This window comes from Heterodontus francisci, chromosome 22 (assembly GCF_036365525.1).
Source record: "Heterodontus francisci isolate sHetFra1 chromosome 22, sHetFra1.hap1, whole genome shotgun sequence".
Classification (NCBI taxonomy): Eukaryota; Metazoa; Chordata; class Chondrichthyes; order Heterodontiformes; family Heterodontidae; genus Heterodontus; species Heterodontus francisci.
In genome coordinates this window covers 40,629,386-40,654,328 of record NC_090392.1, presented here as the reverse complement: position 1 = coordinate 40,654,328, position 24,943 = coordinate 40,629,386, and the positions used below count along the sequence as shown (strand labels likewise).

At 46.3% G+C, this 24,943-nt stretch overlaps 1 protein-coding gene across 2 annotated transcripts in view; it reads left to right on the top strand.

The window, feature by feature from the left end:
- The window catches only part of tespa1 (thymocyte expressed, positive selection associated 1), an 86,338-nt gene that overhangs the window by 54,399 nt on the left and 6,996 nt on the right, over positions 1-24,943 (top strand). Inside the window, exons 6-9 of one of the 2 annotated variants that reach the window (XM_068053743.1) lie at positions 7,538-7,577; positions 11,934-11,993; positions 15,502-15,597; positions 24,223-24,431. In XM_068053743.1, the coding sequence (XP_067909844.1) occupies positions 7,538-7,577; positions 11,934-11,993; positions 15,502-15,597; positions 24,223-24,431 (405 nt within the window). The remainder of the gene's footprint in view (positions 1-7,537; positions 7,578-11,933; positions 11,994-15,501; positions 15,598-24,222; positions 24,432-24,943) is intronic. The other variant, XM_068053744.1, reaches the window with a different exon arrangement.

The following is a 24,943-nucleotide window of genomic DNA, read 5'->3' as shown; positions in this document are numbered from 1 at the left end:
CTAACTGCTTGCTGTACCTGCATGCTAACTTTTTGTGTTCCTTGTACGAGCACACCCACATTTCTTTGAACAGCAACACTTACAAGTTTCACACCTTTTAAAAAATATTCTACTTTTCTCTTCTTACGACCAAAGTTACATTATACACCATTTGCCATTTACTGCCCACTCACTTAACCTGTCTATGTCTCTTTTCAGCCTCTCTGTGTCCTCCCAACTACTTACCTTTCCACCTAGTTTTGTATCATCAGCAAACTTAGACACATTACTATCTGTCTCTTCATCGAAGTCATTGGTATAGATAGTAAATAGCTGAGGTCCCAGCACTGATCCTTGCGACACTCCACAATTTACTGCCTGTCAACTTGAAAATACCCCATACATGCCCACTCTTTGCTTCCTGTCTGTTAACCAATCCTCTATCCATGCTACTATATTACCTCCTACTCCATGAGCCCTTATCTTGCCTGACTTTTTATCATTTTAAAATTATCCCAAATTCAAATAGCAGTGTTGTTGGACTGACAGATTTTGTCAATGTTCTATTTGTTTCTCCACAAAAGAAACCTCCTGTTTTTTTTTTCTTTTGATACTCGGGAGCCACCTAGACTGCTTTTCCATCAACTTTTTATTGTTAAATGAAAATTTGATTTTCCCCTTAAATGTCAGGTAAAATTCCCTTTGTGTGCATGAAATGGCAACTCATCAATTTATTTTATCTATTCAAATCTCAGAAATAATTACGCCCAGGCTTGGTGTTTTTCATTAAAAACAGAAGTGTTTGCAACCAGTTTAGAGATAACTTCTTATCACTTCTTCTCAGGCCCTCAGAAGATAGCCTGACTGGATTAAGGCCAAGTCTTTGAAAGGCAAAGCCTTTAGTCCAAATCATCACCAGGCTGTGACATTTGATGTCTGCAGATAGGTTCTTAAATTCCTTTTTTTTTTAAACTGCTGAATTTCTTGCTGCAGTATCAGCACTCATGTTGCCCTGGAATCCATTGCCAACTGTTAAAAAAAAACAATTAATCCATTGTGGCTTTGCCCAGAGCTCAGTGGTTTAATTTGTCCAATCGTATCCGTTAATATAGAAACTTCAAACTTAATAATGCCTAATATATAAATTTACACTTAATGATACAAAAATTGTATGGAGAATTAAAAAAGGGTTAACTTCTCTGCTTGTTTGCAAAATGGTGGAGCAAGCATTGGGCAGCACAGTGGCGCAGTAGTTAGCACTGCAGCCTCACAGCTCCAGTGACCTGGGTTCAGTTCTGGGTACTGCCTGTGCAGAGTTTGAAAGTTCTCCCTGTGACCGTGTGGGTTTTCGCTGGGTGCTCTGGTTTCCTCCCACAGCCAAAGACCTGTAGGTTGATAGGTAAGTTGGCCATTGTAAATTGCACCTAGTGTAGGTAGGAGAATGGTGGGGATGTGGTAGGAATATGGGACTAATGTAGGATTAGTATAAATGGGTGGTTGTTGGTCAGCACAGACTCAGTGGGCTGAAGAGCCTGTTTCAGTGCTGTATCACTCTATAGCATTCTCAAATGCATGCAATTGCATCACTTTACGGAACTCTTTTTTCCCAATCGAAGGTAAACCAAACACCACTTTAAATTATTTTCCCAAGTCTTGGTATCTTTTTACAAGTTTGTACAAGTTTTTTTTATTCTTAGGGGTGAAAACAACAAAAATCAGTAGTAACATTATGAACTTCAAAGGAAAACATTTTCTCCTGGGAAGACAGCATTTTAGATTAAACTCCAATTGTTTCCAAACTTATTATCTTCTTCCTCAACCGATGTTTCAATTTTTGCTGTTTGCGAACCACACCCGACTTTATCAGTGGCTCAAAGGCAGCTCCGATATACAGTACGCTGTCAGTTGGGTAAGAGGACTGCTTCGCGGGGGAGTGTACCAGTCCGTTAACTTCCTTTGGTCCAGTGATGCTTCTGCAATCATGTTTATTGGTTGTGAATACACGGCCTCTCGTATCAATAGTGCAGACTACAGTAATATAAGGGTCTGAAAGGGTTAATATTTGGGGCAGTGAGTTGATGATGATGCAAGAGGTCACATGTGTAATAGGATTGGGAGAAGCAAGAAACATCGTGAGTACTAGAAGTTAGACAGGTTTATGGAAAGTGTATATCGTCCATGTAAATATAATAAATGAGTTACTGTTAGATTTACGATGACTCCGAAATCTCTGCAAACCAAGCTCAACCTAGCATCTGAAATTCTAGCAACAATAGAAATCAATTACTGGTCTCCCACTACCATTGAATTGGAGAAGGGAAACCACCTCTCCATGGGAGGCCTCCTGCCTCACAGGAGGTCTACAGATATTTGCCCTGAAACCTAATGCACCACAGTAACCGGCCGAGCTCTGTTACTAATTTGCATGGCTTCTATTGCAGCCTCTATTCTCTTCAGCTGCTGCTCGAGAGGGTCGGGTCTCAGCTATACACAAGAAGGGGGAAGGCAGGGCTCACTGTTACTGTCAGCCTCCACAATGTGACACTTGCTGCAGGTCACAGGCATAGTGGCCCAGACGGTTACAATTAAAACAGAGCACTGGGATGCCCCTTCCCGGCACCGAATTCCTGGATGGTTCAGATTTGTTCCCAGATCGTACGGGAATGGGGGAGCAACTCAAAGAACAAAGAACAAAGAACAGTACAGCACAGGAACAGGCCATTTGGTCCTCCAAGCCTGCACCGATCTTGATGCCTGTCTACACTAAAACCTTCTGCACTTCCGGGGTCCGTATCCCTCTATTCCCATCCTATTCATGTATTTGTCAAGATGCCTCTTAAATGTCGCTATCGTACCTGCTTCCACCACCTCCCCCAGCAGAAAGTTCCAGGCACTCACCACCCTCTGTGTAAAGAACTTGCCTCGCACATCCCCTCTAAACTTTGCCCCTCTCACCTTAAACCTATGTCCCCTAGTAACTGACTCTTCCACCCTGGGAAAAAGCTTCTGACTATCCACTCTGTCCATGCCACTCATAACTTTGTAAACCTCTATCATGTCGCCCCTCCACTTCTGTCGTTCCAGTGAAAACAATCCGAGTTTATCCAACCTCTCCTCATAGCTAATGCCCTCCAGACCAGGCAACATCCTGGTAAACCTCTTCTGTACCCTCTCCAAAGCCTCCACGTCCTTCTGGTAGTGTGGCGACCAGAATTACACTCAATATTCCAAGTGTGGCCGAACTAAGGTTCTGTACAGCTGCAGCATGACTTGCCAATTTTTATACTCTATGCCCCGACCGATGAAGGCAAGCATGACTTATGCCTTCTTGACTACCTCATCCACCTGCGTTGCCACTTTCAGTGACCTGTGGACCTGTACGCCCAGATCTCTCTGCCTCTCAATACTCCTAAGGGTTCTGCCAAAATGCATTACCTCACATTTATCCGGATTAAACTCCATTTGCCATTTCTCCGCCCAAGTCTCCAACCGATCTATATCCTGCTGTATCCTCTGACAATCCTCATCACTATCTGCAACTCCACCAACCTTTGTGTCGTCCGCAAACTTACTAATCAGAGACCAGCTATATTTTCCTCCAAATCATTTATATATACTACAAACAGCAAAGGTACCAGCACTGATCCCTGCGGAACACCACTAGTCATATCCCTCCATTCAGAAAAACACCCATCCACTGCTACCCACTGTCTTCTATGACCGAGCCAGTTCTGTATCCATCTTGCCAGCTCATCCCAGGTCGTTGTCTTAGTGCTATAAATGCCCAATTCACGATGGACTAATGGCTGGTGGCCATTCAGAAAGAGGCTTTTGAAGCTCAGGGAGTCAAAATGGTGAGCTCTATCACCTCTCGCACGCCAGTAGCAATCATGGAGCAATCTCTGTGAACATGCTTGGGCTTTCGGTGGGGATCTGTTTGAAGTTAACTAGAATCTAATGAAAGTCAATATTCTCTTCCCCATGGGCCCTCCTTATGTCATCGTCTATCTCCTCGAATGAGCCTTTGGTCAAAATGTCTCAGTCCATTTCTCGTCTTAATTCTAGGGAGCTTGCAGTTAGGAGGACCTGTTTAAGGTTGTTCTTCTTCAACACCGGGTGTGAGATTTTTAAATTTCCCATATGGGTGTGAGGAAGAGGGGGGTCAGTGTTCATATCCACTGTCACCATCCCCCCCACCCCCCACCCCCACAACTCCTCTTTCAGAGCCTTAACCTCACCGAAAGAAAGGGGCCTTTTCGTGGTCATGGTGCAGACCTTTTCCCTGACCTTAGTGGATGTGAATTGTTCTTCACCATCTCTCACCCTGGCCTGACCTGTGGGCCTGCCTCGGGTAACCACACACACACACTGCTATTCCCTCATCGCATGGGAGAGGCGGAGCAGAGGGGGTCACGTTCTCAACTGCATCGTCCCAACAAAAGCCAGGGTCACCTGCTCTGGTTTTGGCCACCACTGCCCCCTATTGGCCAATTTGTGCCTGAAGCTGATGGATTTTAGCTAATCACAGGGCATGGTCTGCTTCAGGGCGACAAACTAATTCCCTCAAAGCCCCCCTTGCATCTTCTATCTCTGCAATTAGTCTGGTACTTTCTGCTTGGAGTTCAATATTTAGTTCCAGTATTTGTTCTAGTTTTTTTTCCCTAATATAACATGCTGTGTCATGTGCTTCCTGTGTCCATTGCTGATTTTCATCCTGCACAATGCTCTCCTGCCAACTTTTGCTTTCTTTTTGTAACTTATCCATTTGCTCTCTTCGTTTTGTTTTTCTCTATTTAACCGTGAGGCGCTTTTTTAACCTAAGTTAGCGTTTCTGAACATCCTCTGAGAGCCTACCGAGAATGCCCTTGTAATCCACAACGCACTCCTCCAAGATTCTCAGGATATCTTTTGCCCCAGGTGTGCCTGTCTTCTCTGACAGACGATCTATCAGCCTGTGATAATGCCAATATCATTGTACTTCAGGTTTTGTTTAGGAACTGTCCCTTAACAAAGTCTTAACTAAAACCATTGCTTCTCACAAATTCAAGCCAATGATTCGGACCGCTGTGACTCCCACTTCTGGCATCACTGTAACATTTGGTTCAGGAGTCACAGATTACCCAAAAAGGGGGTCGAAATCATAGGTGGCTTTAAAGGAGTTTATTAAGAAACAGCAATTTAAATATGATTTTGCATAAGCTAAATAGACAGAAAAGGCATAAGACCGTAACAGGTTGAATGGTTTACTGATCCCAGATTGTACAGTGGGGCCGAATGATGGTGGCAGCCTCCCTGATGGGCAAGGCAGGCAAGGTGTTGGTGGTCTCTGCAGTCCTCAGGATCTTCAGCCTTCTTGAGCTAACCAAAGACTCCACTTTGGGAAGCTCTCCTTCTGTCTGAAGAAGACTGAAGATTTCCCTCCCCAGCACCTGTTGATATATTTTATTTTTAGGGGCTGGTGGGTGGTCCCATGTCAATCGCTTGTTCAATTCCAATTGCCCAATCACTGAGGGATGGGAGCTAAAAGTAAACTCCTCCTATACCCATCACTCTGCCCCCAAAGTCATCTTGTGGCTTATCGCTTGCTAAGTACTATTAGTAAATTTCTGACAGACACTATCGAGAGCGGGTATGAGGCTTCATCTTATCAGCTTTAGAAATGTTTTGTTTCAGAGCCTGTGCTAGAGTCATCTCATGTGGCAGAGATAACAGGCCTGCACTTTCCTGTGACTGTCAGCTGGCAGATTGCTGTAGAATCTTTTTGAATAAGAGAGAGCTATTTCTATAATATTTAATTAATTTTCTTAAGATTTTATAAGGTTATTAGATAGCCTTTTCTTACAGTAATTATCCCCCACAACTGTGTAATGTGAGAGATTGATCACTGATATTATGCCCCTGAATGTGACCAGGGTCGGCAACATGTCCATGGTAGAAATTTTGAGGTGCATGACTGCTATTTTCAGACATGAGAAATTTCCCATTGACTTCTACTTTCAACCAGTCTGCTTTTAAAAAAATTGCAGCTGTCAGTTTCAGTTTCACAGCTGACAGATGCTCGGAGCGGGAACAGTGGCTTCCAATTTGGACAAGTTCAGGGTTTTCCGGTGGGTTCCAATTTTTTTTTAAAAGCCTGCCAGAAAACCCCGAGCTTGTCTGAATTGGAAGCCACTGTTTCCGCCCCGAGCACCTGTCAGCTGTGAAACTGAAACTGACAGCTGCAATTTTTTCAGAAACAGACCAATCACAAAGCTGAGAGTTCCTGCCCTCTGCAACTTTCAGAGAGACAGGGACAGAGAGAGGGAGGGATGGAGAGAGAGGGAGGGCTGGAGAGAGAGAGGAAGGGAGAGAGAGAGGGGGCAGAGAGAGAAGGGAGAGAGAGAGAGAGAGAGGGGAGCAAGAGAGAGGGGAGTGAGGGAGAGGGGAGCGAGTGAGAGGCGAGGGGGAGAGAGAGGGGGTTCAGAGAGCGAGGGGGATGCCACAGAGAGGGAGGAGGGAGAGAGCGACTCAGAGAGAGAGACAGAGAGAAAGAAGCACAATAGAGAGCAATCAAGATCATTCCTGACAATGGACATCTAACCAGGGTAATCCACATTGCTACAGCAAGTGTGCAGGCAAACATTGATTACTTGTGCAACCAAAACAATGCCAGGTGTATCACTAAATCAGTGTCCAACATAGTGACCAGAAAGTAAATCAATAAATTAGTCTTTTCATTTAAAGCTTCTTCACAAAAATGCACCTTTGTTGTCTTGATTAATAGTAAGTTACATTTCTAATGCCTTTACCTTTCTGAAATTGTCTCACCAGCCCCCTATGTAAGACAAAAATTGTAATGTGGTGCCCCCCACCCCCCTCCACCACGTGAAAATTTGGGCACCCCTGCTTCAAGCCTTTAACTTTGTGTTTTAAAATAACCTAGCAGCAAAAGTAATTGCAAAAGTAATTCGCGTTGGCGTTGCATGCTATTTTGTTTGCTAGATAGCTAATACGGTTGTGCTGCTCTCCATCGATATATGCATGCTTAGCAATTTATTTACAGGGAGAATTGTGTTTTAAATTGGACTGTGCTTCAATGGCATTTTGTTGTCTATATACTTTATATACAGATTAATCGCTCCCAGGTCCATAGCTGAGCCAATAATTTTGTCAAATGTCCGTGGTGCATCATGTTGGTGCTTATCCCCGAACATGACCCATGCTGGGATGTTTCAACTGAATCTGTTGACAAGCAAAACAAGTGGGATGGAGGCTTGCATTCGGCACGTCTCCTGCCCCCAACACTTGGATTTCCTCAATTCAAGACTTTTCCCAAAACTGTGGGGAAGTTAGGAATTCCTAAATCAGGCAGAAAAACTTTTTTTTTCTCTACAACAACAGAAGCCAAATACTGCAGTTGCTGGAAATCTGAAATAAAAATAGAAAATGCTGGAAATAGGCAGCAGGTCTGGCAGCATCTGTGGAGAGAGGGACAGGGTTAATGGTTCAGGTCAATGACCTTTCATCAGAATGTTTTTTTCTAATAAGATTGAATGACTTTGTTCTTTCTCATCCCTAGCCATCCTGTTAGAGAGTCCAACCCAGCCAATCATATCACAGTAAGTACCAGCTACTCGGTGCTCTCTGCTTCACTCTTTGGGAACTCATTACAGCTGGAAGCAGTGTCAAGTGGTGCCATTATCACTGGGCCACCAGGGGAACACAGGAATTAGGTGTCAGCCATGGCTTAGTGGGTAGCACACTTGCCTCTAAATCAGAAGGCTGTGACCCACTCCTGAGACTTGAGCAGAAAGTGTCCTGACACTCCCAGGGCAGAACTGAGGGAGTGCTGCACTGGTGGAGGGTCAGTGCTGAGGGAACACTGCACTGGTGGACAGTCAGTACTGAGGGAGTGCTGCACTGGTGGAGGGTCAGTGCTGAGGGAACACTGCACTGGTGGAAGGTCAGTACTGAGTGAACACTGCACTGGTGGGAGGTCAGTACTGAGGGAGCGCTGCACTATTGGAAGGTCAGTACTGAGGGAGCGCTGCACTGGTGGAGGGTCAGTACTGAGGGAACACTGCACTGGTGGAAGGTCAGTACTGAGGGAACACTGCACTGGTGGAAGGTCAGTACTGAAGGAGCGCTGCACTGGTGGAACGTCAGTACTGAGGGAGTGCTGCACTGGTGGAGAGTCAGTACAGAGGGAGCATTGCACTGGTGGAGGGTCGGTACTGAGGGAGCGCTGCACTGGTGGAGGGTCAGTACTGAGGGAGCGCTGCACTGGTGGAAGGTCAGTACTGAAGGAGCGCTGCACTGGTGGAATGTCAGTACTGAGGGAGTGCTGCACTGGTGGAGAGTCAGTACAGAGGGAGCATTGCACTGGTGGAGGGTCGGTACTGAGGGAGCGCTGCACTGGTGGAGGGTCAGTACTGAGGGAGCGCTGCACTGGTGGAAGGTCAGTACTAAGGGAGCGCTGCACTGGTGGAGGGTCAGTACTGAGGAAACACTGCACTGGTGGAGGGCCAGTACTGAGGGAGTGCTGCACTGGTGGAGGGTCAGTACTGAGGGAACACTGCGCTGGTGGAAGGTCAGTACTGAGGGAACACTGCACTGGTGGAAGGTTAGTACTGAGGGAGCGCTGCACTGGTGGAAGGTCAGTACTGAGGGAGCGCTGCACTGGTGGAAGGTCAGTACTGATGGAGCGCTGCACTGGTGGAAGGTCAGTACTGAGGGAGTGCTGCACTGGTGGAGAGTCAGTACTGAGGGAGTGCTGCACTGGTGGAGGGTCAGTACTGAGGGAGCACTGCAATGGTGGAGGGTCAGTACTGAGGGTGTGCTGTGCTGGTGGAGGGTCAGTACTGATGGAGCGCTGCACTGGTGGAAGGTCAGTACTGAGGGAGTGCTGCACTGGTGGAGAGTCAGTACTGAGGGAGTGCTGCACTGGTGGAGGGTCAGTACTGAGGGAGCACTGCAGTGGTGGAGGGTCAGTACTGAGGGTGTGCTGCACTGGTGGAGGGTCAATACTGAGGGCACGCTGCACTGGTGGAGGGTCAGTACTGAGGGAGTGCTGCACTGGTGGAGAGTCAGTACAGAGGGAGCACTGCACTGGGGGAGGGTCAGTACTGAGGGAACGCTGCACTGGTGGAAGGTCAGTACTGAGGTAGCGCTGCACTGGTGGAGGATCAGTACTGAGGAAACACTGCACTGGTGGAGGGCCAGTACTGAGGGAGTGCTGAACTGGTGGAGGGTCAGTACTGAGGGAACACTGCACTGGTGGAAGGTCAGTACTGAGGGAACACTGCACTGGTGGAAGGTCAGTACAGAGGGAGCGCTGCACTGGTGGAAGGTCAGTACTGAGGGAGCGCTGCACTGGTGGAAGGTCAGTACTGATGGAGTGCTGCACTGGTGGAGGGTCAGTACTGAGGGAGCACTGCAATGGTGGAAGGTCAGTACTGAGGGAGTGCTGCACTGGTGGAGGGTCAGTACTGAGGGAGCGCTGCACTGGTGGAGGGTCAGTACTGAGGGAGCGCTGCACTGGTGGAGGGTCAGTACTGAGGGAGCGCTGCACTGGTGGAAGGTCAGTACTGAGGTAGCGCTGCACTGGTGGAGGATCAGTACTGAGGAAACACTGCACTGGTGGAGGGCCAGTACTGAGGGAGTGCTGCACTGGTGGAGGGTCAGTACTGAGGGAACACTGCACTGGTGGAAGGTTAGTACTGAGGGAACACTGCACTGGTAGACGGTCAGTACAGAGGGAGCGCTGCACTGGTGGAAGGTCAGTACTGAGGGAGCGCTACACTGGTGGAAGGTCAGTACTGATGGAGTGCTGCACTGGTGGAGGGTCAGTACTGAGGGAGCACTGCAATGGTGGAAGGTCAGTACTGAGGGAGTGCTGCACTGGTGGAGAGTCAGTACTCAGGGAGCACTGCACTGGTGGAGGGTCAGTACTGAGGGAGCGCTGCACTGGTGGAGGGTCAGTACTGAGGGAGTGCTGCACTGGTGGAGGGTCAGTACTGAGGGAGCACTGCAATGGTGGAGGGTCAGTACTGAGGGTGTGCTGCGCTGGTGGAGCGTCAGTACTGATGGAGTGCTGCACTGGTGGAGGTTCAATACTGAGGACACGCTGCACTGGTGGAGGGTCAGTACTGAGGGAGTGCTGCACTGGTGGAGGGTCAGTACTGAGGGAGTGCTGCACTGGTGGAGGGTCAGTACTGAGGGCACGCTGCACTAGTGGAAGGTCAGTACTGAGGGAACACTGCGCTGGTGGAGGGTCAGTACTGAGGGAGTGCTGCACTGGTGGAGGGTCAGTACTGAGGGAGTGCTGCACTGGTGGAGGGTCAGTACTGAGGGCGCGCTGCACTGGTGGAAGGTCAGTACTGAGGGAACGCTGCACTGTTGGAAGGTCAGTACTGAGGGAGCGCTGCACTGGTGGAAGGTCAGTACTGAGGGAACACTGCACTGTTGGAAGGTCAGTACTGAGGGAGCACTGCACTGGTGGAGGGTCAGTACTGAGGGAGTGCTGCACTGGTGGAAGGTCAGTACTGAGGGACTGCTGCACTGGTGGAGGGTCAGTACTGAGGGAGCACTGCACTGGTGGAAGGTCAGTACTGAGGGAGCGCTGCACTGTTGGAAAGTCAGTACTGATGGAGCGCTGCACTGGTGGAAGGTCAGTACTGAGGGAGTGCTGCACTGGTGGAGAGTCAGTACTGAGGGAGCACTGCACTGGTGGAGGGTCAGTACTGAGGGAGTGCTGCACTGGTGGAGGGTCAGATGTGAGGGCGCGCTGCACTGGTGGAAGGTCAGTACTAAGGGAACACTGCACTGGTGGAGTGTCAGTACTGAGGGAGCGCTGCACTGTTGGAAGGTCAGTACTGAGGGAACGCTGCACTGGTGGAGGGTCAGTACTGAGGGAGTGCTGCACTGGTGGAGGGTCAGTACTGAGGGAGTGCTGCACTGTTGGAAGGTCAGTACTGAGGGAGCGCTGCACTGGTGGAAGGTCAGTACTGAGGGAACACTGCACTGGTGGAAGGTCAGTACTGAGGGAGTGCTGCACTGGTGGAGGGTCAGTACTGAGGGAGTGCTGCACTGTTGGAAGGTCAGTACTGAGGGAGTGCTGCACTGTTGGAAGGTCAGTACTGAGGGAGCGCTGCACTGGTGGAAGGTCAGTACTGAGGGAACACTGCACTGTTGGAAGGTCAGGACTGAGGGAACACTGCACTGTTGGAAGTTCAGTACTGAGGGCGTGCTGCACTGGTGGAGAGTCAGTACTGAGGGAACACTGCACTGTTGGAAGTTCAGTACTAAGGGAGTGCTGCACTGGTGGAAGGTCAGTACTGAGGGAACACTGCACTGTTGGAAGGTCAGGACTGAGGGAACACTGCACTGTTGGAAGTTCAGTACTGAGGGAGTGCTGCACTGGTGGAAGGTCAGTACTGAGGGAACACTGCACTGTCAGAAGGTCAGTACTGAGAGAGCGCTGCACTGTCAGAAGGTCAGTACTGAGGGAGTGCTGCATTGGTGGAGGGTCAGTATTGAGGGACCGCTGCACTGCCAGAAGGGCAGTACTGAGGGAGTGTTGTCAGAGGTGCTGTCTTTTACAAGGCCCTCTCTGACGGATGTAAGTTATCCCCTGGCACTATTTGAAGAAGAGTGGGGGGTTCTCCACGGTGTCCTGGCCAATATCTATTTTTCAACCAAATCACTCAAAGCACTTTATCTGATCATTATCTCATTGCTGTTTGTGGGAGCTTGTTATGCACAAATTGGTTGCTCAGTTTCCTATATTACAACAATGATTACAATGCAAAAAAGTACTTTACTGCTGTGAAACACTATGGGACTTCCTGTGACTGTGAAAGGTGTAGTAGAAATGGGAGTTACTCCTTTAGTTAATACAGGGTGGTAATGATGTGATATATACCTCAGGACTTACATGCAGGATTTCAACCAATCATTTCTCTCCTTACTCATAGGACTGAGGACAGTGCAAGCCATTTAAGAAGTCTCGAACACTCGAACACCAGGGCTGTAAGGTCAGGAGAACTTTCTTTCTTCACCAGTAATGGGCACTTTCCTAGAGATGTTTGTGGGGCCCATCACTCAGTGACATTCGCCTGCTCATGAATGAAGTCATACTCATGAGGACTGGGGCAAGATGGACAGTGAAGCTTAAATAGGGTGGGAGAAAGGGTATAGTGGGGAAGGCATTAAGGGCCACAAGAGACATGGAGAAAAAGGTGAGGGGATGGGTCAGGAGGGTGAAGTGAGGCAGGGGTTGATGCTTAGTGAGGTTGTGAGGCAGGGGCTGGTTCCGATGAGAGGTTTTCGCATATTTTCTGTACTAACACTGTCCCTATCTGTGTGCTAACACTGTCCCTATCTGTGTGCTAACACTTTCTCTATCTGTGTGCTAACACTTTCTCTATCTGTGTGCTAACAGTTTCTCTATCTGTGCGCTAACACTGACCTATCTGTGTGCTAACACTTTCTCTATCTGTGTGCTAACACTTTCTCTATCTGTGTACTAACACTTTCCCTATCTGTGTGCTAACACTTTCTCTATCTGTGTGCTAACACTGCCCCTATCTGTGTGCTAACACTTTCTCTATCTGTGTGCTAACACTTTCTCTATCTGTGTACTAACACTTTCTCTATCTGTGTGCTAACACTTTCTCTATCTGTGTACTAACACTGTCCCTATCTGTGTGCTAACACTTTCTCTATCTGTGTACTAACACTGTCCCTATCTGTGTGCTAACACTTTCTCTATCTGTGTGCTAACACTGCCCCTATCTGTGTGCTAACACTTTCTCTATCTGTGTACTAACACTGTCCCTATCTGTGTGCCAACACTTTCTCTATCTGTGTACTAATACTGTCCCTATCTGTGTGCTAACACTTTCTCTATCTGTGTGCTAACACTTTCTCTATCTGTGTACTAACACTTTCTCTATCTGTGTACTAACACTGTCCCTATCTGTGTGCTAACACTTTCTCTATCTGTGTACTAATACTGTCCCTATCTGTGTGCTAACACTTTCTCTATCTGTGTGCTAACACTTTCTCTATCTGTGTACTAATACTGTCCCTATCTGTGTACTAACACTGTCCCTATCTGTGTGCTAACACTGTCCCTATCTGTGTACTAACACTGTCCCTATCTGTGTGCTAACACTTTCTCGATCTGTGTATTAACACTTTCTCTATCTGTGTGCTAACACTGCCCCTATCTGTGTGCTAACACTGCCCCTATCTGTGTGCTAACACTTTCTCTATCTGTGTACTAACACTTTCTCTATCTGTGTGCTAACACTTTCTCTATCTGTGTACTAACACTGTCCCTATCTGTGTGCTAACACTTTCTCTATCTGTGTGCTAACACTTTCTCTATCTGTGTACTAACACTGTCCCTATCTGTGTGCTAACACTTTCTCTATCTGTGTACTAACACTGTCCCTATCTGTGTGCTAACACTTTCTCGATCTGTGTATTAACACTTTCTCTATCTGTGTGCTAACACTTTCTCTATCTGTGTACTAACACTGTCCCTATCTGTGTGCCAACACTTTCTCTATCTGTGTACTAATACTTTCTCTATCTGTGTGCTAACACTTTCTCTATCTGTGTACTAACACTGTCCCTATCTGTGTGCTAACACTTACTCTATCTGTATGCTAACACTTTCTCTATCTGTGTACTAACACTGTCCCTATCTGTGTGCTAACACTTTCTCTATCTGTGTACTAACACTTTCTCTATCTGTGTGCTAACACTTTCTCTATCTGTGTACTAACACTGTCACTATCTGTGTGCTAACACTTTCTCTATCTGTGTACTAACACTGTCCCTATCTGTGTGCTAACACTTTCTCTATCTGTGTACTAACACTGTCCCTATCTGTGTGCTAACACTTTCTCTATCTGTGTTGCTAACACTTTCCCTATCTCTGTTCTAACACTGTTCCTATCTGTGTGCTAACACTGTCCCTAACTGTGCTAATACTTTCCCTATCTGTGTGCTAATACTTTCCCTATCTGTGTGCTAACACTGACCCTATCTGTGTTGCTAACACTTTCCCTATCTGTGTGCTAACACTGATCCTATCTCTGTTCTAACACTGTTCCTATCTGTGTGCTAACACTGTCCCTAACTGTGCTAATACTTTCCCTATCTGTGTTGCTAACACTTTCTCTATCTGTGTACTAACACTGTCCCTATCTGTGTGCTAACACTTTCTCTATCTGTGTGCTAACACTGCCCCTATCTGTGTGCTAACACTTTCTCTATCTGTGTACTAACACTGTCCCTATCTGTGTGCTAACACTTTCTCTATCTGTGTACTAACACTGTCCCTATCTGTGTGCTAACACTTTCTCTATCTGTGTGCTAACACTTTCTCTATCTGTGTACTAACACTGTCCCTATCTGTGTGCTAACACTTTCTCTATCTGTGTACTAACACTTTCTCTATCTGTGTACTAACACTGTCCCTATCTGTGTGCTAACACTTTCTCTATCTGTGTACTAACACTGTCCCTATCTGTGTGCTAACACTTTCCCTATCTGTGTGCTAACACTGACCCTATCTGTGTTGCTAACACTTTCCCTATCTGTGTGCTAACACTGACCCTATCTCTGTTCTAACACTGTTCCTATCTGTGTGCTAACACTGTCCCTAACTGTGCTAATACTTTCCCTATCTGTGTTGCTGACACTTTCTCTATCTGTGTACTAACACTGTCCCTATCTGTGTGCTAACACTTTCTCTATCTGTGTGCTAACACTTTCTCTATCTGTGTACTAACACTTTCTCTATCTGTGTGCTAACACTTTCTCTATCTGTGTACTAACACTGTCCCTATCTGTGTGCTAACACTTTCTCTATCTGTGTACTAACACTGTCCCTATCTGTGTGCTAACACTTTCTCTATCTGTGCACTAACACTGTCCCTATCTGTGTGCTAACACTTTCTCTATCTGTGTACTAACACTGTCCCTATCTGTGTGCTAACACCTTCTCTATCTGTGTACTAACACTGTCCCTATCTGTGTGCTAACACTTTCTCTATCTGTGTGCTAACACTTTCTCTATCTGTGTGCTAACACTTTCCCTATCTCTGTTCTAACACTGTTCCTATCTGTGTGCTAACACTGTCCCTATCTGTGTGCTAACACTGACCCTATCTGTGTTGCTAACACTTTCCCTATCTGTGTGCTAACACTGACCCTAACTGTGCTAATACTTTCCCTATCTGTGTGCTAACACTGACCCTATCTCTGTTCTAACACTGTTCCTATCTGTGTGCTAACACTGTCCCTAACTGTGCTAATACTTTCCCTATCTGTGTGCTAACACTGACCCTATCTGTGTGCTCACACTGACCCTATCTGTGTGCTCACACTGACCCTATCTGTGTTGCTAACACTGACCCTATCTGTGTGCTAACACTAACCCTATTTTCATGCTAATACTGATCCTATCTGTGTACAAACCATGATCCTACCTGCATGCTAACACTGGCCATATCTGTCACCAATCAGGAGTTCCCAAGTCACTAAGGGTCAGCAGATGTTTCAGATGGGCTGGAGCAAGTCCTCGACTAGTATCTCTGAAGGGACAGTTGGAACGGTTTCCAGGTAAGAGAATAATACTCATCATCTACATATCAGCTTACATTTAACATAACAAGCCTGAAATAATCAATAATCTAATGATAAGCGAACACCTAGTTACCAGTGACTACAAAATGATCATATTCGGTTTGAGAGGGAGAATGATACAAATTAGATTAGAGATACAGCACTGAAACAGGCCCTTCGGCCCACCGAGTCTGTGCCGACCATCAACCACCCATTTATACTAATCCTACACTAATCCCATATTCCTACCAAACATCCCCACCTGCCCCTGTATTTCCCTACCACCTACCTATACTAGTGACAATTTATAATGGCCAATTTACCTACCAACCTGCAAGTCTTTGGCTTGTGGGAGGAAACCGGAGCACCCGGAGAAAACCCACGCAGACACAGGGAGAACTTGCAAACTCCACACAGGCAGTACCCGGAATCGAACCCGGGTCCCTGGAGCTGTGAGGCTGCGGTGCTAACCACTGCGCCACTGTGCCGCCCATGATGAATCATGAACCAAGAGTTGAAATTCAGGTTAGGTCGGCTTAGAGAGTTGAGGCAGAAATTGACCACAATAGACTGGGCAGAGCCTACTGATGGATGAACGTGCAGTGGGAGGTGTTGAAAAAAGTATTCAGTAGAATATAAGGACTGTACATACCCTTAAAGGGCAAGAACTCAACTTGTATAATTAAACAACATTGATCAACATTAGAAGTGAGAGATAGTATAAAACTAAAAGAAAGGACTTTTTTATTCAATTATTGGAATGTGGGCATCAGATCAATGATCATTTGCACAAGATAGTTCCAAACTTCTGCCACCCTTTGCATGAAGAAATGTTTCCAATTTCACTCTTGAAAGGTCTGGCTCTAATTTTTAGACTCTACCCCCTAGTCCTAGACTCCCTAACTAGCAGAAATAGTTGCTCTTTATCTACCCTATCTGTCCATTTAATACCTTGAAAACTTCGATCAAATCACCCTTTAACCTTCTAAATTTCCGGGAATACAACCCAACTCCTTGTAACTGAACCCTTGGAGTACAGGTTTCATTCTGGTAAATCTACAATGCATCCTCCAAGGTCAATCTATTCTTCCTAAGATGTGGTGCACAGAACTGTGCACAGTACTTGAGGTGTGGTCTAACCAGGGCTCTTTACAGCTGTAGCTATAGAGTGTTGGCATGAATGATGAATAGATCCCCGGGAGTACATGGTGTTTTCAGGCGAATTTCCAGAAGTACAGGGTGTATCATTTCATTCGAGGTTGGTGGTTGAAGAGAGTTGTTCTGAAGCAGCCAGTTTGACCAGCATTACTCTGTGACCTCCTATTTTGGTGTTTCCTGGTAAGAGATTTTCAAAGACAAAGCTCTTTCTCACTTTGCCCTCTTAGGTGGTGGAATGTGTCCATGCAGTTGGTAAGTAGCATCATGCTCCTGTTCTTGCCTCCACTTTTTAGTGAAGGCCTCTGCCCTCACTGATGGTGCAATTCCCACTTAGCAGTTTGGCAGTCAGATTAAAGTCAGTATGATGAACCTACAGGATTGATTGAATTGAGTATCTATGTGCATGTTTGGAGTAGGGGAATACGGGGCTCCGTACCCTGCACAGTGCTGAGACCACAGGCAAGTGGTGGAGGAGGGGCTGAACTCTTGCCAAGATCTCTTTTCAGTGTTGCTCCCTCTTTGGATTTGGGCTTTTCAGACTAGAAAGGAAGTGACTGTGAGGTGAACAAATAGTGTTAGGACATGACTTGAAAAAGAAAGGGTATAAGGACGTTGCTAGTAACTACAGTTCATTGTTGGGTAAGGTTTAGAAACAATAATCAGGGAAAAAATCAACTGGCACTTGGAGAGGTTTGAGTTAATTAAGGAGAGCCAGCGTGGATTTGTAAGAGACAGATTGAGTTGGACGATTCTAATTAAATTTTTGATGAAGTAACAGAGAAGGTTGATGAAGGGAATGCAATGGATGCTGTCTGTATGGATTTTAAGAAAGCATTTGACAAAATACAACATAAAAGGCAGGTTAACAAAATTGAGGCAGTTGGAATAGGAAGATCAGATCAGAAGGCGCAGTGGTTAGCACCGCAGCCTCACAGCTCCAGTGACCCGGGTTCGGTTCTGGGTACTGCCTGTGTGGAGTTTGCAAGTTCTCCCTGTGACTGCGCTGTTTCCTCTCACATGCCAAAGACTTGCAGGTTGATAGGTAAATTGGCCATTGTAAAAAAATTGCCCCTAGTGTAGGTAGTTAGTAGGAGTATTGAGGGAAGGTGGGGGTGTGAGAGGGAAAAATGGGATTAATGTAGGATTAGTATAAATGGGTGGTTGATGGTCAGCACGGACTCAATGTACCAAAGGGCCTGTTTCGGTGCTGTATCTCTCTATGACTCTAAAGTGAGAATGATTGATCAAGTATGGCATCAAGGAGCGCTAGCCAAATTGAAGTCAATGGGAATCAGGGGAAAACTCTCCACTGGTTGGAGTCATACCTAGCACAAAGGAAGATGGTTGTAGTTGTTGGGGGACAATTGTCTTAGCCCCAAAACATTGCTGCAGGAGTTCCTCGGGGTAGTGTCTTAGGCCCATCTTCAGCTGCTTCATCATGACCTTCCCTCCCTCATAAGGCCAGAAGTGGGGATGTTTGCACAATGTTCAGTACCATTCACTACTCCTCACATACTGAAGCAGTCCATGTCCGTATGCAACAAGACCTGGACAATATCCAGGCTTGGCTGATAAGTGGCAAGAAACATTTCTGTCACACAAGTACCAGTCAAAGATGATCTCCAACCAGAGAGAATCTAACCATCCCCCCTTGATGCTCAATGGCATTACCATCACTGAATCCCCCACTATCAACATCTTGGGGGTTACCATTGACCAGAAATTGAACTGGAGTAGCCATATAAATACTGTGGCTACAAGAGCAGGTCAGAGGCTGGGAATTCTGTGGCGAGTAATCCACCTCCTGATTCCCCAAAACCTGTCCACCGTCTACAAGGCTCAAAACAGGAGTGTGATGAAATATTCTCCATTTGCCTGGATAAGTGCAGCTCCAACAACACTCAGGAAGTTTGACACCATCCAGGACAAAGCAGCCCGTTTGATTGGCACCCCATCCACCACCTTCGACATTCACTCCTTCCACCACCTCCACGCACAGTGGCAGCAGTGTGCATCATCTACAACATGCACTGCAGCAACTCACCATGCCTCCTTCGACAGCAGTTTCCAAATCTGAAAGCTCTTGCACCTAAAAGGACAAGGGCAGCAGATGGTGCCACACACCATCCTGACTTGGAACTATATTGCTGTTCTTTCACTGTCACTGGATCGAAATCCTGGAACTCCTTTCCTAACAGCACTGTGGGTGTACCCACACCAGATGGACTACAGCAGTTCAAGAAGGTAGCTCACCACCACCAAGGGCAGTTAGGAATGGGCAATAAATGCTGGCCTTGCCAGCAATGCCCACATCCTAGAAAACAAATTTTTTAAAAACTTGGATAAAAAATTGATTTCGGGAGAGAAAACAGGACATAGATAGACTAGCAGAATGGGCAGACAACTGGCAGATGGAATTTACTACAGAGAAGTGTGAGGTGATGCATTTTGACAGAAGGAATAGGGAGAGGCAATATAGACTTAAAGGCACAGTTCTAAAGAGTGTGAAAGGACAGAGAGGCCTGGGGGTTCATATGCACATATCTTTGAAAGTGACAGGTCATATTGAGAGTGTAATTAACAAAGCATGGGGATCTTGGGCATCATAAATAGAAGTATTGAGTACGAAAGCTGGGAAGTTATGCTGAACATTTATAAAGCTCTCGTTAGACCACAACTAGAGTATTGCACCCAATTCCGATCACCACACTTTAGAAAGGATGTGAAGGTCCTTGAGACGGTGCAGAGGAGGTTTACCAGAATGGTTCCAGGGATGAGGGATTTTAACTACAAGGTTAGGTTGGAAAAGCTGGGGTTGTTCTCCTTGGACCAAAGGAGGTTGATGGGAGATTTGACAGGGGTGTACAAGATTCTGATAGGTTTAGATAAGGTAGACAAAGAAAAGCTTTTCCCATTAGCTGTTGGTACAAGGACTAGGGGATGCAGATATAATGGTCTGAATTTTACCAGTCCTTCGACCTCATCGAGGGTGACCTGTAAAATGCTCGCGGCATCGACCTGCCATGACCCACAACGCCGAGGAGGCCCTGCCAGATATTAGCGGTGGCAGCGAGGCATTGATGTGCCCCCCACCACCGCCGCCAAACAGCGGGGCCTTCATTAAAATATTACAATGAGGATAATTAAAATGCAGATGAACTTACCTGCCGACAGTGGCAGTCCCATGCCGATTTTACAATCAACCGGCAGCAACTCACACACCTTCGAAACTCCATTGGAGTTCTGAGGCGAGACGCTGGGGGAGAGGGGGTAGGAATAAAATTATTAAGGCAGAAGTCGGGGTGGGGGGGTGGGGGGGAGTGGGGAAACTATACCTATTGGTTGTGGGGATGGTGGAAAGGGGTTGAGGGTCAAAGATACTGAAGTTCGGTCGGGGGGGGGAACGTTAGGAATTTCAAAGAGTGTATTTTTGGAGGGATAGGTCTATTTATGTGTTAAGGACTCAGTGGAGGGATGGGAGAGGGGATGCAACGTTAAATTAAATGTTTATTAATTTTTTTAATCACACTGGCACCTTTAAATATTTAAATATATCCTGAAGCGCTTGAAGCCCTTTAAAAATGGTGCCGGCGCAGTGGCACCGGATGCTGTTGCCGGGCCCACAGCGGCCGCCCCCTCGGGTAATATCCGTGTCGGAAGGGCGCCGACGTCACAGTGCGTCACCGCGGAGTGCGGCACACGGCCGCTGTTAAAATTCAGCCCAAAGATTTGGGAAAAAGGTGCAGGGGCAATATGAGGAATGAATTTTTTACATAGCGTGTGGTAATGACCTGGAACTCACTACCTGCGAGGGAGATAATGATTTCAGAAGGAAATTGAAGGTAATAAATTTGCGGGGCTAGGGCAATAGGAGTGGGGGAATGGGAGTGACTGGATTTGCTCTAAAGAGAGCTGGCATGGACTTGATGGGCCAAATGGCCTCCTTCTGTGCCGTAATGACTCTATGGCTCTGTTTATCTGTAATAATTCTTGACATTAATTTGTGAGAAAATGACCAGGTCACAGGTCTTAAATAGAATCTTAAATTTTGGACGGAGCTCAGGAAGTTCTCCTTCACACACTGAGTAATCTCTGTTTGCTCACAGGTAAGCGTTAATTGATGTGGAAATGATGCTGCCTTGAATGACTTGAGGCTATGAAGTGGCTGATGGTGGTTTATTTTCAAAGCCTTGTGAGGTGGCTAGTATTAATGGAGTCCAAGGGCAGAAATTGTACTCACTTGACCTGCAGGCCTGTCAAGAAGCTGTGGGGAACCCGCAATTTGGGATTCCCCTGATCAGGTGGGCTTCCAATCCCGGGCGGGGGAGGTTGGAGGACTGATGGTTGGAGGATCAGAGTCCTCAGGGGAGGACTGGGGCCTGGTGGGGAAGGTCGTTGGGAGGGACCCCGAAATTGGAGGCTCCTCAGGCCGGCTCCTGGATGAAGGGAGTAAGTGTAACGGCACTTAATCACCCGAATCCACCAAGTCTTCGCCTTGAGTTCGGCCCATGCCTCAGGAAACACAGCTGACAGTTGTTAAATTTCAAATGCTGCATAGCAATAATGCTTGCATCCTCATTGTCATATTTAAAGTTGCAACCCGTCTCTTTGAATTGGGTTGCCACCCACCCAACTTCTGGTCTCAGTAAAAGCTGGAAATGAATGAGTTGGAGATGGGTTTATCTCGGGAAACATATTTTTCTGACTTTACCCAAACCCACCCATATTTAAGTTAAAATTGTGCCCTAAGTATTACAATACTACAAAGTAGGAAACAGTCGTTTGGTAGTACAGAACTTGAATGTTGCTGAAAATAGAGACATGTTGTTGAAGGTTTTCATCTTGCACTCATCAGAACAACACGCAAGAATACCAATGTAAGGGAAAGCAACAAATTCATACTGTATGAGAAGAGAGTGCTGATTGGTTGGCAAATGGACTCTGTTTGGTAGAGGCATTGTCATGGAGAATGCACCAGTTTATGGTGACTGACAGTTAACTGCCGAGCTTTGTTTGAATTTTAAACCAGGCTGCTTGACTCTGATTGGTCAAGGCATTGCCCTGAGAAATGAACCAGCGAACGGCTGTCATTTATTTTGTTTAGCTGAAACAGGCGCAATGCGTATACATGTTCTTTCTGTCTGCAAAGAACAGGGCCCTATGTATTAATATATGTAGCTTCCAGTACATTTACCTGTGACACCACACTTTGATTTTTCTTTTCGATTGTATGCTGTGCTGTTGGAGATGTGGAGTTGTGCTCTTAACAAAACTCATCTACCTTACCACTATTAATATACCCTACCAAAACTCCTCTCTCCTGATGTGCTCTGCTGCTGTGAGTACTGTGTACAGTTCTGGTCACCTCATTACAGCTTGGATGTAATTGCACTAGAGAGGGTACAGAGGAGATTTACAAGGAATTTGCCAGAACTGGAAAAATGCAGCTCTGAGGAAAGATTGGATAGGCTGGCATTGTTCTCCTTGGAACAGCGAGATCTGATTGAAGTGTACAAAATCTGAGGCGTCTGGATAGAGTGGAGGTGAAGGGTCTATTCACCTTAGTAGAGAGGTCAGTGATGAGGGGGCATAGATTTAAAGTGATTGGTAGAAAAGTTAGAGAGGTTATGAGGAAAAACTTTTTCACCCAGAAGGTGGTGATGGTCTGGAACTCACTGCCTGAAAAGGTAGTTGAGGCAGAAACCCTCAGTTCATTCAAAAGGAGTCTGGATATGCACCTCAAGTGCCGTAATCTGCAGGGCTACGGACTAAATGCCGGAAGCTAGGATTAGAATGGATGGATCATTTTCTGCCTAGCACAGACACGATGGGCCAAGGGCCACTATCTATGATTCTACATATACATATGCCACACTGTGAGCCTGACTGATGATCTTAAATTGGTTGTCAGCGTAATTCTTACACACTGAGAATTATTTAACAAATGTTATCCAATCGCGGAATTAAATCTAATGTTACACACTGTGTTTTGAGTTTTGTAAGCACGGGCTGGTTGGGTACAGCCTGCACTTTGCCCGTTTTGAACAGCGGAAGGGACATGTTATTTGATACAATCCACCAGTCTTTGGGACTTATGGCCTGTATACCCAGCATCACACTGGCATTGAAATCCATATATCGCATTACTCATTTGTGTGATAGGCAGGACGCCTTTTTGGCTTGACAGCAGCATCCGGTTAGTGGCGAACACCACACGTGTATTGACCAGTGAAGGTAGACCGTGGTAGGGAATCCCTTAACAGATTTCTGAACTAGTACGTCAAGGAAAGGGTGCTCATCTGACTGTCCATTTCAAGGGTGTGCTTGAGCACAGGATGCTCACCATGCAAGCTTGATGCTGAAATAGGGCGAATCAATGGCATCCTGCATGATAATGGCTACCCTGATCAGATCATTTCTCGCTCGATATCGCACAAATTTATGAACGGGGCGATGACCGTCATTTTTGGCTCTGAAAAGTGCCCAGACAACCTCATATTACCCTGGAAGGGTAATTTATCCTGAAACCTTGAGCAACAGGTGAAGCTAGCTGTTTCACGCTGCTACTATGCAGTGGCAACATTTGTGCGTACTGGAAGCGACATATATTAATACACAGGGCCCTGTTCTTTGCAGACAGAAAGAACATGAACACACATTGCGCCTATTTCAGCTAAACAAAATAAGTGACAGCCATTCGCTGGTTCATTCCTCAGGGCAATGCCTTGACCAATCAGAGTCAAGCAGCCTGGTTTAAATTTCAAACAAAGGTTGGCAGTTAACTGTCAGTCACCATAAATTGGTGCATTCTCCATGTCAATGCTTCTACCGATCAGAGTCCACTTGCCAACCAATCAGCACTCTCTTCTCATAGAGTATAAATTTGTTACTTTCCCTTACATTGGTATTCTTGCGAATTGTCCTGATGAGTGCAAGACGAAGAGCTTCGACAATATGTCTTTGTTTTCAGCAATACTAAAGTGGGAAACATTAAGAAGGTTTATTACTAAGTCATGTCTCTACTGGGGATCTTTAAGAACTCTCCTGTCCACGAGCAACATTGAAGTAAAAGATATTGCATGGACAGTAAGTTCCAGAACTGTCTGTATTATGGGATGGGATGTGAGGCTACACAGCTAATACTGTACTAATGTGGCTGGATTATTCTCTGCTATGTATTGATTTGTCTGCTTCCCTCTTCACAAAATTGTGCGCGGATGCACAGTATCAGTGACAATATGGCAGAAAGTGCGTCAGCATTTGGTTCAAAGTCAAGAATCGCAAATTTCATTTTTGACTGTGGAGTATCTCTGGTCACTGGGGGTGGTCTGTTCATGGTTAGCTACATGAACATGAAATGAAATTGTGTGAGACTGGCAGCAACCAATCTCCACATCTGGTGGATGTGAAATGAAGGTGTTGCTAATAGTGTATTTACTCAATCGGAGTATGCTTTGTTCCTAGTGTCTCAGAAATACTGGATATGTACAAAGAGGATCCTGAGGAGATTTTGTATAACCTTGGCTTTGGAATGGAAGAGCCCAATATTACAGCGAAAATTCCATCCCGCTTTTTCAGCTATGCGTCTCATGCGAATGGAATTAACTTCAGGGTCTTTTTAGAAGCTCAGGCGAAGAGACTGGGGGAGGAAAATCCCAGTTACACACTGGCAAGTAAGTGACAATCCAGTTCCAAGAATATAAGCAGAATGAAAAAGGCTCTGTGGCCCATCAAAGCCTAACCTTGAGTCTCCAACTGAAGCCTATCCCTCTAATTCTCTAACTGTCCCATCAAAGTTCCAGTGTTCTAACTCTCCCATTAATGTTCTATTAAAATGTCATGTACAGTGTTACGACCAGGTAAGGAAAGGGTCTCAGGCTCCCCTTTCACCCCTTCTCTGGTTGACCACAACAGGGTTCATCCTTTTAACACAGTGATTTAACTGACCATCACATGGATAGCACGTTTAGGGAGGTGGTCACACCGCAGGTTAGGAGCATGCAGGCAGAGAAGGAATGGGTGACCGCCTGGCAGTCTAAGAGAAATGGGCAGCAGTGCAGGAGTCCTCTGAGTCTATCTTGCTTGCTGATCGGTTTTCCATTTTGGATACCAGTGAGACCAATGGTTCCTCGGGGGAGTGCAGCCAAAGCAAAGTCTGTGGCACCATGGGTGGTTCAGCTGCATA